General features: G+C 40.8%; 1 protein-coding gene across 2 annotated transcripts in view; it reads right to left on the bottom strand.

Annotated features, from left to right (window-relative positions):
- ARHGEF26 (Rho guanine nucleotide exchange factor 26) overlaps positions 1–12,733 on the bottom strand; it is a 137,984-nt gene that overhangs the window by 37,896 nt on the left and 87,355 nt on the right. Inside the window, exon 10 of one of the 2 annotated variants that reach the window (XM_015131841.3) lies at positions 2,133–2,222. The exons of the other annotated variant lie outside the window; for it this stretch is intronic. Coding sequence (XP_014987327.3) covers positions 2,133–2,222 — 90 coding nt within the window. The remainder of the gene's footprint in view (positions 1–2,132; positions 2,223–12,733) is intronic. 2 annotated transcript variants of the gene reach the window in all.

Here is a 12,733-nt window from a genome sequence, read left to right as displayed (position 1 = left end):
AGCTGTAGACTTTGCTGACTCCTTTGATTTTCAGCAGTCTTCTACTAGACTATGAGGGGAGGGATGACCATGTTTTTGTTTATCTACTGCCTTCCACATGGAAGATGCTCAGTAAATCTGTTGTATTCTTACAATACTTGCCATTGTACACTTGGATAAATCATTTAACCTCACTGAACCTCTATTTTATCATCATTAAAATAAATATGAATGTCCACTGTTATTCATATAGTGTTATAAGGTCCTAAGATTTTACGAGTATTTCCAATTAGTACTAATTAGTAATTCTAAGTGTTCTAAATTAAGTGCTCCACTGTAAATCTATACTTTAGGCTTGCAAATATTTTAATCATTGAATGAAAAAGAAAACAACCAACCGAAATTCATGAACTCAATTGATGTTAATCACTTACTTTTAATGATCCTTGGGGTTAGTATTTTTCAGTTACAAATTAATTTTGGGTTCTGGACCGAGTTTTTTTTTTTTTTTTTTTTTTTTTTTTGAGTCTTGCTCTGTTGCCCAGGCTGGAGTGCAGTGGTGAGATATCGACACATTGCAACCTCTGCCTCCAGAGTTCAAGCGATTCTCCTGCCTCAGCTTCCCAAATAGCTGGGATTACAGGTGCCCACCACTACATCCGGCTAATTTTTGTATTTTTAGTAGAGACAGGGTTTCATCATGTTGGTCAGGCTGGTCTCAAACTCCTGACCCCAGGTGATCCCTACCTCGGCCTCCCAAAGTGCTGGGATTACAGGCATGAGCCACCTTGCCCGGCCTGGACAGAGTTTCTTAATGTAATCTTATACCAACTGAGTTTCAGTGAAGAAGGGAAAAGAAAAATGGTTAGGGATTTTTTTCATCTTTCAAAAGGAGGAAATTAAAAAACAAAAAACAAACTTGTCAGATATATTTTCCAAAATATTTAGAAACAAATTAGAGAGAACGAGATATTGAGAACTAGGAGAAAGATGGGTTTTTTAATTGCTGTAAACTTCTGTACAAGAATATTAAAACTATTTAAAGTGTGCGTGCATGCATGTGTGTGCGTGTGTGTCTGGTTTTTGGCAAATACCCATCTTCTTCCCTTTTACAGTTTGTGTTTCTGCATCTAAACCCTTACCGTCAGAATGTTACAGTAGAAGAGTTTACACTGACCTGCAAGTCAGGACGTCTGGACCTTAGTCCTGATTTTATCACCACTAGCCAAGTGACTCTGCAGACAATTATTCTCTGGGTTTCTTTTCCTTATTCTTAAAACAAAAGGGTGTAGCTGTACTATATCAGTGATCCTCAATTTTAGTATATATGCTGCCAAAGCAAGCATGCAATAATCCTCAAACTACATGACACGGCAGAGAATCTGCTCTTCACAGAATACCATGAAATGCTGATCACTATAATTTGACTGCACGAAATAGAAACACTTTTACTAGGGAAAAACATGACCAGTCATTTAAAATGGTTTAATGACATTTACAAGTTATAAAACTAAATAGAGTCACAATTGTGAGCACTCACTTCCCATTAAAAACTCAGCCGGTGAGCCAACAAAAGAATGGCCATGACCTAGATTTGCCATTAACTGTCATTTTCTTCCTCTTTGTTCATCTTGTCATCTGCTCCAGAGCAGTATCAGACAAGGAATAACAAGCAGCACATATTCAAAAAAATTATGGGAGAAAAACAATCTTGAAAAAAATTACCTATTAACGATCTGTTTTGCAAACAAGAAAAGGAGTGTCCTTATTTAATTTAGGAGAACACTGGTCCAGGGCATGGAATATTACTGTTTTTCAGAACATTTTGAGAATAATGAAGGAATCTCCTTTCAATTCTAAAATTCTATTATTTTAACTACACTATTCTATTATTTTGTTTATTCCCCTAAGCTTGGTGTCTTCCTGGAAAAAAACAAAAAAGTCTTCTTAGATAATGCCTGGCTTCAGGGCCTGGAGAAAGGTCACTCTGGTACAAGCAAAACCAAATTGCCTGAAGCATCTGCTACTCCTTCTTATCAATTTATGACCCTTCTTTGAAAAGCAAATTCCCATCTACTTTGTTGCCCTCAACTGTCTCTCTCTATTTAGAGAAAACTTAGGCAAGAACAGTAATGAACAAGGTACGAGAATACCTTAATTTTAAATTCCAGCTGGGAGTTAATTGTGTACATCATCTCAGTCCTTTCCATCTTCCGGGCGCCCTCATTGCACAGTCGAACCAACTGGGAACACAGAAGAGTAATGAGGGTTAAAGGTCAAGGAGAGAAACCTCACTTTCAAATCAGAACTCTAACAGGAAATAATTAACACTTGGGAAGCCCTAGAGACTTATTTCTGGCAGAGAACTCGCAGTTTTTCACAGTTAAGATATTCACATCCAGTTAGAAGTAGTGTGATTAGGATGTGAAGACAGAAGGGAAAAAAAGGTCGCCCTATCTCAGGGAAAGCTGCACTCCTTGCCCCTCTTCCAAATCAGAGCAGCTGAAGGGAGATGGCCATCCTCAAAGGCAAAATCTAAGCAGAGTGCTATGTAAAGCATGTGGCCAGTAAACGGAGTGCTGAAGAGGGAAGTCTTACAGGGGAGCCTGACAGTCAAGGATTCTTCAAAAATAGCCAAGCTAAGGCCATCAGTTACATTTCAGTTTCACTGGAAGCACTAAATTATCTATAAAGCAAAATTATCTACAAAGAACTTTCACAGTTGTTTAATGAGCACCTAATCTTCATTCACTGGTCTAAATCAAAAAGAATTTTGCATCTCAAATTTCTCATTAACTGGAAAACCTGAAAAAAAAAATGCCCATGTAAGAGTCATTGGCCATAAAAACAAAGGTGATTGTTAAAAGGAGTGGAAATTTTAATTGGATTTATTTTTAATATTTCTGCTTTGTTAGGTAATGCCCACTATAAAAATATAGTTACAAAAATATAAACATGCCCACTATAGAAATAAATAAATGATTATTATAATATAGAAGTAAATAAAATAGGCCATAAAAGGTCCTGACCGACTCCCACCGAACAGATGTAGTTGGAAACAGACTGGGCCACATACTTTCTCTTTTTTTCCTATGTTTATATGAAGATATAAACACACACATATATGTATAGAAATTTTTCTTTCATTTTTGGAAATGATTATTCTATGCTGTGTGTCTTTTTTTTTTCACTTATCAATTATTACAAACTAAATGTTTGTGCCTCCCCCAAATTCATGTTGAAATCCTAACCTTCAATGTGATAATATTAGGAGGCAGAGCCTTTGGAGGTAATTAGGTCACGAGAGTGGAGTCCTCATGAATGGCATTAGTGCCCTTATAAGAAGAGACAGAATAGCTTTCTTCTTCTCTCCACTCTCTCCCCACCATGTGAGGATACAGGGAGAAAGTAGCCATCTGCAAACCAGGAAACCAGCCTTTGGCAAGCACTGGATCTGCCTATACCTTGATCTTGGACTGCCCAGCCTCCAGAACTGTGAGCAATAAATACTTGTTCCTTAAACCACCCAGTTTATGGTACTCTGTTACAGCAGCTTGAATTAAGACAAAAATATTTCCCCTGCTAAAATATCATTCATTGAAAAAAAAAAAGTTTATTTAGTACCTACTATGTTTCAGGTACTAGTGTTATAATATTCACAATCCCTAACCTTACGGAAGGGCAGACAAAAGGCAAAAAAAAAAAAGAAAAAAAATCATAGACTGAGACCACAATGTAAAAACACAGAGGAGTAGGGGAGTGGCAAGTGGGGAGGGATCCAAGGGACCCTCTCCTGAGAGGTAATTTAAGCTGCAAGCTGAAGGACAAGTAGTTACTACTAAATGATAAGATGGTTCACAGAGAGGGGACACCATGAGCAAAGGATGAGATGAGAAAGTGTGTGACTGTTTGAGTGAGTCAAAGAAGATCCTGGCATGAAGGAAGGTGGCATGGGATGAAGCCAAAACAGGCCAAGGTCAGATCACGCAAGGTCTTAAACTGTCTGGATTGTATTCTAGGTGCAAAAAAAAGTCACTAGCAGGCTTTCAGTGGGGGAAATGATATGATCCAATTTATGTTATAATAATTATATGGACTTTCCACAATATATTTATTCTATTTCCTATTGATGGGCACTTAAACAATTTCTAATTGCTCACTTGGTATTTAGTTTTGGAGGACAAACCTGTCTTCAATGACAGCATATCTTTAGCTATGGCCTGTGAGTTCACTGATGCAGGAATTGATAGCCATATCAGATCAAAGCTGAGAGCCAAAATATCTAGGTGTGAGACAGGGGCAACCTGAAAATGCAATACCCTGAAAGGAACAGGGCATATCAGAGTGAAACGCAAGCACCGTATCAGGCTCCTGCTGCTTGGCACATTTTTGTGACTTCTCTTGGGGAATGTGTTCATAGCTCCCAAATCTATGTTCCCAGACTTTGTCTACATCCTAGGCTCTGGATCCAACTATTTACATGACATCTCTTCTTAAAAGTCCCAGAGCCATTTCAAATTCAGCACGACCAAACCTAAGCATATCCTTCATCACACTCTTGCCCCTGGCTCCACATTGTCTATCTTCGTGACTCACCTCAGCATCATCCACTTTCCCCCAAAATTTGGCCACGACCACTCAGACCTCTCCCTCTGCTTTGCCCTCCACATATAATCCAAGTCTCCTTAATGATGCTGTCCTGCTGTCCACTTCTCTCTACCTGCCCTGGCCACTGAACTCAGGCTCAGACCACTTGCTGCCTGGATTACTGGTCTCTCAATTATTTTCCTCACTTCTGCCCTACCCTTATGCATCCTCCAAAAATAAGATGTCAGTTTTTCTAAGTTCAGATCTGATCATGAAACAACTCCACTAGAAATCCTTAAAAGGCTTCCTGAAGCTTTCAGAATAAAGTCTTAGCAAGACCCTTCATGATCCGGTGCCTACTTCCTTGATCCCTAACCTCTCACTGCTCCCATGTGGGGCCTCACCCTACCAAATGTTGGATGCATATGCTGTGTCCTGCCTTCCCTCTTTTGCATGTGTGTTTCCCTGTCTGAACATCCTTCACCACACTCCATCCGACTGACTCCTTCTTATCTGGATTTATATCCCCCTACTTGTCTTTCAGTGCTCAACGTGGGCATTACCTCTCCAAAAAGACCGGAGAGCGGAGAGTATAAAATTTCCGTAATTGTAAGCCCAGAGCCCAACATAGCATCTAACACCCAATGGGATATTCTGCAAATGTTTCTGCATAAACAAACCACCTTCAGAGCCAGTTTATAAGTCATTTTTTAAAAAAGAAATAATTTATTTATAGTTACCCTCCCTTTTATGTGGAGATGGGGTCTCATTACATTGCCCAGGCTGGTCTTGAACTCCTGACATCAAGTGATCACCCCACCTTAGCATCCCAAACTGCTAGGATTACATACATGGGCCAGCACACCAGGCCAATAGTTATCCCTTCATAAAATGAAAGGAAAAAGTGGCATTATTAAGTTAGGGTTACCTTATTTCTTAAACTTCCAAATTCTGAGCCCATTGGCAAAAGTTGGAGTCATGCCACCACTAGGGAAATCCTAAAGAAACCAAAAGTGCTTCAGAAGTCAGTCCAAAACCAAGATCCTAAAATGTCTTCAGCAAAGGTGTCATCAATGGAGTTTATTTTAATCAGTATTTTGAAGGGACAAGCATTAATTTGGATATATGTGTTCTGCTGTTTTTATTGAAAGCAGCCTCAGTATATTACTGGACCTTCCTTCAATTTATGCCCAAGCTTTATTAAGTTTGGTTCACTACAATTTTTGTCCCAGGCCTAATAAATATATATTAGGCTTGGAACAGAAGCATATATATATGTATATGTATATACATATATACACACACATATATACACACACACACTCTCTCTCAATGTTACTAGTAAAGAAACATAAATTAAATACAAATGAAGTCTTTTTGATCTGTCAAATTCACAAAGATTAATAGAATATCTGATCCTGGCAGTATGCAGTGAGAGAGACACTTTGAAATACTACTGGCAGATGTGGACAGGAACTTTTCTGGAAGGCACTTTGGCATTATATACCTTTAAATATTCTTTAAAATATTCTTGTATTTTTCTTCCCATAAACCCACTTCTGAAAATTTATCTTTAGAAATGGTTAGATGTGCACAATCATTTACGTAAGACAATGTTCAACGGAGCACAACTTAGAATGCCAAATGAAACAGGTACCATATATACCATGGATCCCCCACCCCAGGGCCATGGATTGGTTACAAGAACCCAGCGCACAGCAGGAGGTGAGCAGTGGGCAAGTGAGCATTACTGCCTGAGCTCTGCCTCCTCCTCTTGTCAGATTAGTCAAAGCATTAGATTCTCATAGGAATGTGAACCTTATTGTAAACTGCGCATGTGAAGGATCTAGGTTGTGCGCTCCTTATGAGAATCTAATGCCTGATGATCTGAGGTGAAATGGTTTCATCCCGAAACCACCTACCACCTACCCCCCACACCCCACCCATGTCTGTGGAAAAATCGTCTTCCATGAAACCAGTCTGGGGTGCCAAAAAGGTTGGGGGACCTCTTTTAAGTGTTCCTTTATAGCCATACACTAATATTGGAATAAATTGAAAGCCAACCAGAAGGATACAAAATAGAATGACAACAGTCATCTTTAAGTGATAAAATTACTGCTACATTTTCCTTTCTGTCTCCTAAGTTTTCCAAATACTCTGCAATATACATTTATTATTGTACTCAATTTTCCTTTTTTTTTTTTTTTTTTGGAGACAGGGTCTTGCTCTGTCACCCAGCTTGCAGTGCAGTGGTGTGATCACGGTCACATGGTCTATCATGGCATGATCAATATCCTGGGCTCAAGCAATCCTCCCACCTCAGCCTCCCGAGTAGCTGGAACGATAGCTGTGTGCCAGGCTACTTTTTTGATTTACTGTAGAAAAGAGGTCTCACTATGTTGCCCAGGCTGGTCTCGAACTCCTGGGCTCAAGCAATACACCTACCTCAGTCTTCCAAAATGCTGGGATTATAGGTGTGAGCCACTGCACTTGGCCACTTTATCCACTGTTAAAATATACCAATGTCAACTTAAATACATTCTTACGGAGCTGTACTTAGCCTTAGTACTTCCTCCCCTCCAAACTCTTCTCCCTTTACCACAGCTAACAATAGTTGAAAGTGTGATGTGGATGATTCTGGGACTACTTCTGCATATCAATAAAATATATACATATATAAAAAAACACACTTTATTATCTAGGTGTCATTAAACTATTTATATTGTTCTGCAACTTAGTTTTCTGCACTGAACAACACAGTTTAGACACGTTTGTATGTTTTTATATAAATATATATTTATATATTGGCCCAAAGCCAACTAAGATAATGGAATAGAAGGCTCCACCGATCATCCTCCCTGCTACCCTCTTCAAGGACACCAATTTAACAACTATCTACACAGAAAAAACACTTTCATGAGAACCAAAAATTAGGTGAGCTCTCAATACCTGGTTTTATCTTCATATTGCTGAAAGAGGCACTAAAGAGATAGAAAAAACAGTTTTGAACCCCCGATGCCACCCCCCACCGCCCCCACCTCCTACAGCAGCAGCATGTTGCAGAGAGCACCTCTGGGCATTGCAGGAGAGAGAACACAGCAGCTGTGACGCACTAAACTCAGTGCTGCCCTGTTAGAGCAGAAAGAAAAATCCGACCAAACTCAGCTGATGCCCATCTACACAGATGGAGTATTTATATCAGCCCTACTCAGAAGGGAATCACCTATCCCAGCAGTTTGAACTTGAGCTTGGACCTCGCCACCAAGGCCTACAGCACTCTGTCTCTCTCAGAGAACTTGAAAGGCAGTTTAGGCCATAAGGACTGTGACACTTAAGACAAGTCCTAGTGCTGAACTAGGCCCAGAGACAATGGAATGGGGCTCACATGACATACTGAGACACCAGTTGTGGCAGCCAAGTGAGTGCTGAAATCACCCCTCCCCTAACCCCAGGCTACACAGCTGGAGCTCCAAAAGAAACCCCTTCCTTCTGCTTAAGAAGAGGAGAGGGAAAAATGGGCAGGGCTTTGTCTTACATCTTAGATACCAGCTCAGCCACAACAGGACAGGGTAATGTTCAGAGTTGTTAGGCCCCCGTTCCAGGCCCTACCTCCCAGACAACATTTCTTTGTTTTTTTTTTTGTTTTGTTTTGTTGTTTTTATTTGTGGGCGGGGGGCAGGGGGCAGGGACAGAGTCTTGCTCTGTCGCCCAGGCTAGAGTGCAATGGTGCAATCTTGGCTCACTGCAACCTCCACCTCTCGGGTTCAAGTAATTCTCCTGCCTCAGTCTCCCAAGTAGCTGAGATTACAGTTGCCCGCCACCACGCCCAGCTAATTTTTTGTATTTTCAGTAGAGACAGGGTTTCGCCATATTGGCCAGGCTGGTCTCAAACTCCTGCCCTCAGGTGATCCACTTACCTCGGCCTCCCAAAGTGCTGGGATTAAAGGCGTGAGCCACTGTGCCTGGCCCCAGACAACATTTCTACACACACCCTGGGCCAGAAGGGAACCTGCTGCCTTGAAGAAAAGAATCCAGTCCTGGCAGTATTCATCACCGGCTAACTGAAGAGCCCTTGGGCCCTGAATAAACAGCATGGATACCCAGGTACTATGCTGAGGGCCTTGAGTCAGCCTCTGAGACTTCCTGGATTCAGGTACCAGCACGGCCACAGGAAGGCAGAGCACCAAGCAGGCTTCTGGGGTCCCCTACTCCAGGACTTGACTTTTGGATGCCATTTCTGGACCTGCCCTGGGTCAGAGGGGAGCCCACTGCCCTGAAGGGTGAGTCCCAGGCCAGGCAGCATTCACCACAAGCTGACTTAAGAACCCTCGGACCTTAAGGGAACATCAACAGTAGTCTGGCAGTACTCCCTGTGGCCTGGGGTGGTGGCGGCTAAAAAGTGAGGTTCCCCTGTCTTTGGAAAAGGAAGAAATGCATCTTGTGGTTTGAGTGGCAGCTCAGCCTCAGACAGAACACCAGCTAGACTTCTAAGGTTTTTGACTCTAGTCCCTGACTCACAAACAGTACCCCTAGACCCACCTGGGACCTGGGGGCCCTCCCTGGCCTGAAGGGAAGGACACAGGCCTGGCTGGCGTTGCCATCACCTGACTGTAGAGCCTAAGGGCCTTGAATAAACAGACGGTAGCTAGGGAGTGGTTAGAGCAGACCTTGAGCAAGATCCAGCACTGTGCTGGCTTCAGGTCTGACCCGGCACAATCAGAGTGAGGGTGGCCACAGGGGTGCTTGTGTCACTCCACCCCCATCTTTAGGTGACTCTGAACAAAGACAGAGGATATGTATCTGGGAGAAAGTAAGGGAAGAGAACAAGAGTCTCTACCTGGTAATCCAGAGAATTCTTCTAGATCTTAGACCATCAAGGTGGTACCTATATGAATCTGCTTGGGGTGCCCCTAATGCAGATACAGCTTAGATCACAACACCCAAGTTTTTTCACATGTCTGGAAAGCCTTCCCAAGAAGGATGGGTAAAAATAAGCCCAGACAGTGAAGACAACAATAAATATCTAACTCTTCCATGCCCAGATACCAAAGGACATCTCACTAGCATCAACACCATCCAGGAAAACATGATTTCACCAAATGAACTAAATAAGGCACCAGGGACCAATCCTGGAGAAACACACATATGTGACTTTTCAGGCAAAGAGTTCAAAATAGCTGTGTTGATGAAACTCAAGAAATTCAAGATAATACAGAGAAGGAATTCAGAATTATATCAGCTAAATTTAATAAAGAGACTGAAATAATTAAAAGAAATCAAGCAGAAATTCTGGAGCCAAAAAATGCAATTGGCGGCCAGGCATAGTGGCTCATGCCTGTAATCCCAGCATTTTGGGAGGCCGAGGTGGGCGGATCACTTGAGGCCAGGAGTTTGAGACCAGCCTGGCCAGCATGGTGAAACCCTGTCTCTACTAAAAATACAAAAAATTAGCCAGGCATGGTGGTGCGTGCCTGTAATCCCAGCTACTTGGGAGACTGAGGCATGAGAATCGCTTGAACCCAGTAGGTGGAAGTTCCAGTGAGCCAAGATTGCACCAATGCACTCCAATCTGGGTGATGGAGTGAGACTCCATCTCGAAAAACAAAAAACAAAAAACAAAAAAAGGCAATTGGCATACTGAATACTGCACCAGAGTCCTTTAATAGCAGAAATGATCAAGCAGAAGAAAAAAACAGTGAGCTTGAAGCTTGAAGACAGGCTATTTGAAAATACACAGTCAGAGGAGATAACAGAAAAAAGAATATAAAATGATTAAGCATGGCTACAGGATCTAGAAAACAGCCTCAAAAGGACAAATCTAAGAGTTATTGGGCTTAAAGAAGATGTAGAGAAAGACAGGGTAGAAATTTTATTCAAAAGGATATAACAGGGAACTTCCCAAACCTAGAGAAAGATATCAATATCCAAGTACAAGAAGGTTACAGAACACCAAGCAAATTTAACCCAAAAAGGACTACCTCAAGGCATTTAATAATTAAATACCCAAAGGTCACAGATAAAGAAAGGCTCCTAAAAGCAGCAAGAGGCTGAGGATGGTGGTTCGCACCTGTAATCCCAGCACTTTGAGGGACCAAGGCAAGAGCATCACTTGAGCCCAGGAGTTTTTGTTTGTTTCCAACTTTTATTTTAGCTTCAGGGCTACATATGCCCAATATGCAGGTTTGTTACATAGGTAAACATGTGACATGGTGGTTTGCTGCACAGTTCATCCCATCACCCAAGTATTGCCCAGAATCCACTAACTATTCTCCCTAATTCTCTCCCTCCTCCCACCCACTATCCTCCACTAGGCCCCAGTGTATGATGTTCCCCCCTTGTGTCCATGTATTCTTATCATTTAGCTCTCACTTATAAGTGAGAACACGTGGTATTTGTTTTTCTGTTCCTGCATTACTTTGCTAAGGATAATGGCCTCCAGTTCCATCCATGTCCCTGCAAGGACATGATCTTATTCTCTTTTATGGATACATAGTTATACCATGATGTATATGTACCACATTTTGTTTATCCAGTCTATCACTGATAGGTATCTAACTGGATTCCATGTCTTTGTTATTGTAAATAGTGCTGCAATGAACATACATGTGCATGTGTCTTTATAACAGAACAATTTCTATTCCTTTGGGTACATACCCAGTAATGGGATTGCTGCATCAAATGGCATTTCTGTTTCTAGGTCTTTGAGGAATCACCACATTCTCTTCAATAATGGTTGAACTAATATACACTCCCACCAATACTGTAAAAGCATTCTTTTTTCTCCACAACCTCACCAGCATCTGTTATTTTTTGAATTTTTAATAATAGCAATTCTGACTGGTGTGCGATGGTATCTCCTAGTGGTTTTGATTTGCATTTCTCTAATCAGTGATGTTGAGTTTTTTTAAAATATGTTTGTTGGCTGCACGTATGCCTTCTTTTGAGAAGTGTCTGTTCATGTCCTTTGCCCACTTTTTAAGAGTTTTTTTTTTTTTTCCTTGTAAATTTGTTTAAGTTTCTTATAGATGCTGGATATTAGAACTTTGTCAGATGCATAGATTACAGAAATTTTCTCCCATTCTGTATGATGTCTGTTTACTCTGTTGATAGTTCCCTTGGCTGTGCAGAAGCTCTTTAGTTTAATTAGATCTCACTTGTCAATTTTTGCTTTTGTAACGACTGTTTTTGGCATCTTCATCATGAAATCTTTGCCCATGCCTATGTACTGAATGGTACTGACCAGGTTTCCTTTCAGGGTTTTACAGTTTTAGGGTTTACGTTTAAGTCTTTAATCTATCTTGATTTTTGTATATGGTATAAGAAAGGAATCCAGTTTCAATTTTCTGCATACAGTTAGCCAGTTCTTCCAGTACCATTTATTAAATGGGAAATCCTTTCTCCACAGTCTGTTTTGGTCAGATTTGTTGAAGATCAGATGATTGTAGGTGTACGGTCTTATTTCTGGGTTCTCTATTCTATTCCATTGGTCTATGTGTCTGTTTTTGTACCAGTACCATGCTGTTTTGGATACTATAGCCCTGTAGTATAGTTTGAAGTCACGCAGTGTGACGCCTCCAGCTTTGTTCTTTTTGCTTAGGATTACCTTGGCTATTTAGGCTCGTGTGTTCCATATGAATTTTAAAATACTTTTTTTATAATTCTGTGAAGAATGTCAATGGTAGTTTAATAATAATAGCATTGAGTCTATAAATTCCTTTGGGCAGTATTGCCATTTTAATGATACTAATTCTTCCTATCCATGAGCACGGAATGTTTCTCCATCTGTTTACATCATCTCTGATTTCTCTGGGCAGTGGTTTGTAGTTCTCCTTGAAAAGGTCCTTACTTCCCTTATTAGCTGTATTCTTAGGTATTTTATTCTTTTTGTGTTAATTGTGAATGGAAGTTCACTCATGATTTAGCTCTTGGATCATCCATTGTTGGTGTATAGGAATGCTGGCGATTTCTGCAAATTAATTTTGTATACTGAGACTCTGCTGAAGTTGTTAATCAGTTTAAGAAGCTTTTGGAGCCCAGGAGTTTGAGAACAAGCTGGATAACATAGTGAGACCCCATCTCTACAAAAAATAAATAAACAAAAGCAGCAAGAGAAAAGAAACAAATAACATAAAATGGAGCTGCAATATATCTGGCAACAGACTTTTCA

The sequence above is a fragment of the Macaca mulatta genome, chromosome 2, assembly GCF_049350105.2.
Source record: "Macaca mulatta isolate MMU2019108-1 chromosome 2, T2T-MMU8v2.0, whole genome shotgun sequence".
Lineage (NCBI taxonomy): Eukaryota > Metazoa > Chordata > Mammalia > Primates > Cercopithecidae > Macaca > Macaca mulatta.
The sequence above is the reverse complement of the archived record's forward strand: the minus strand, read 5'-3'. Positions and strand labels throughout refer to the sequence as shown.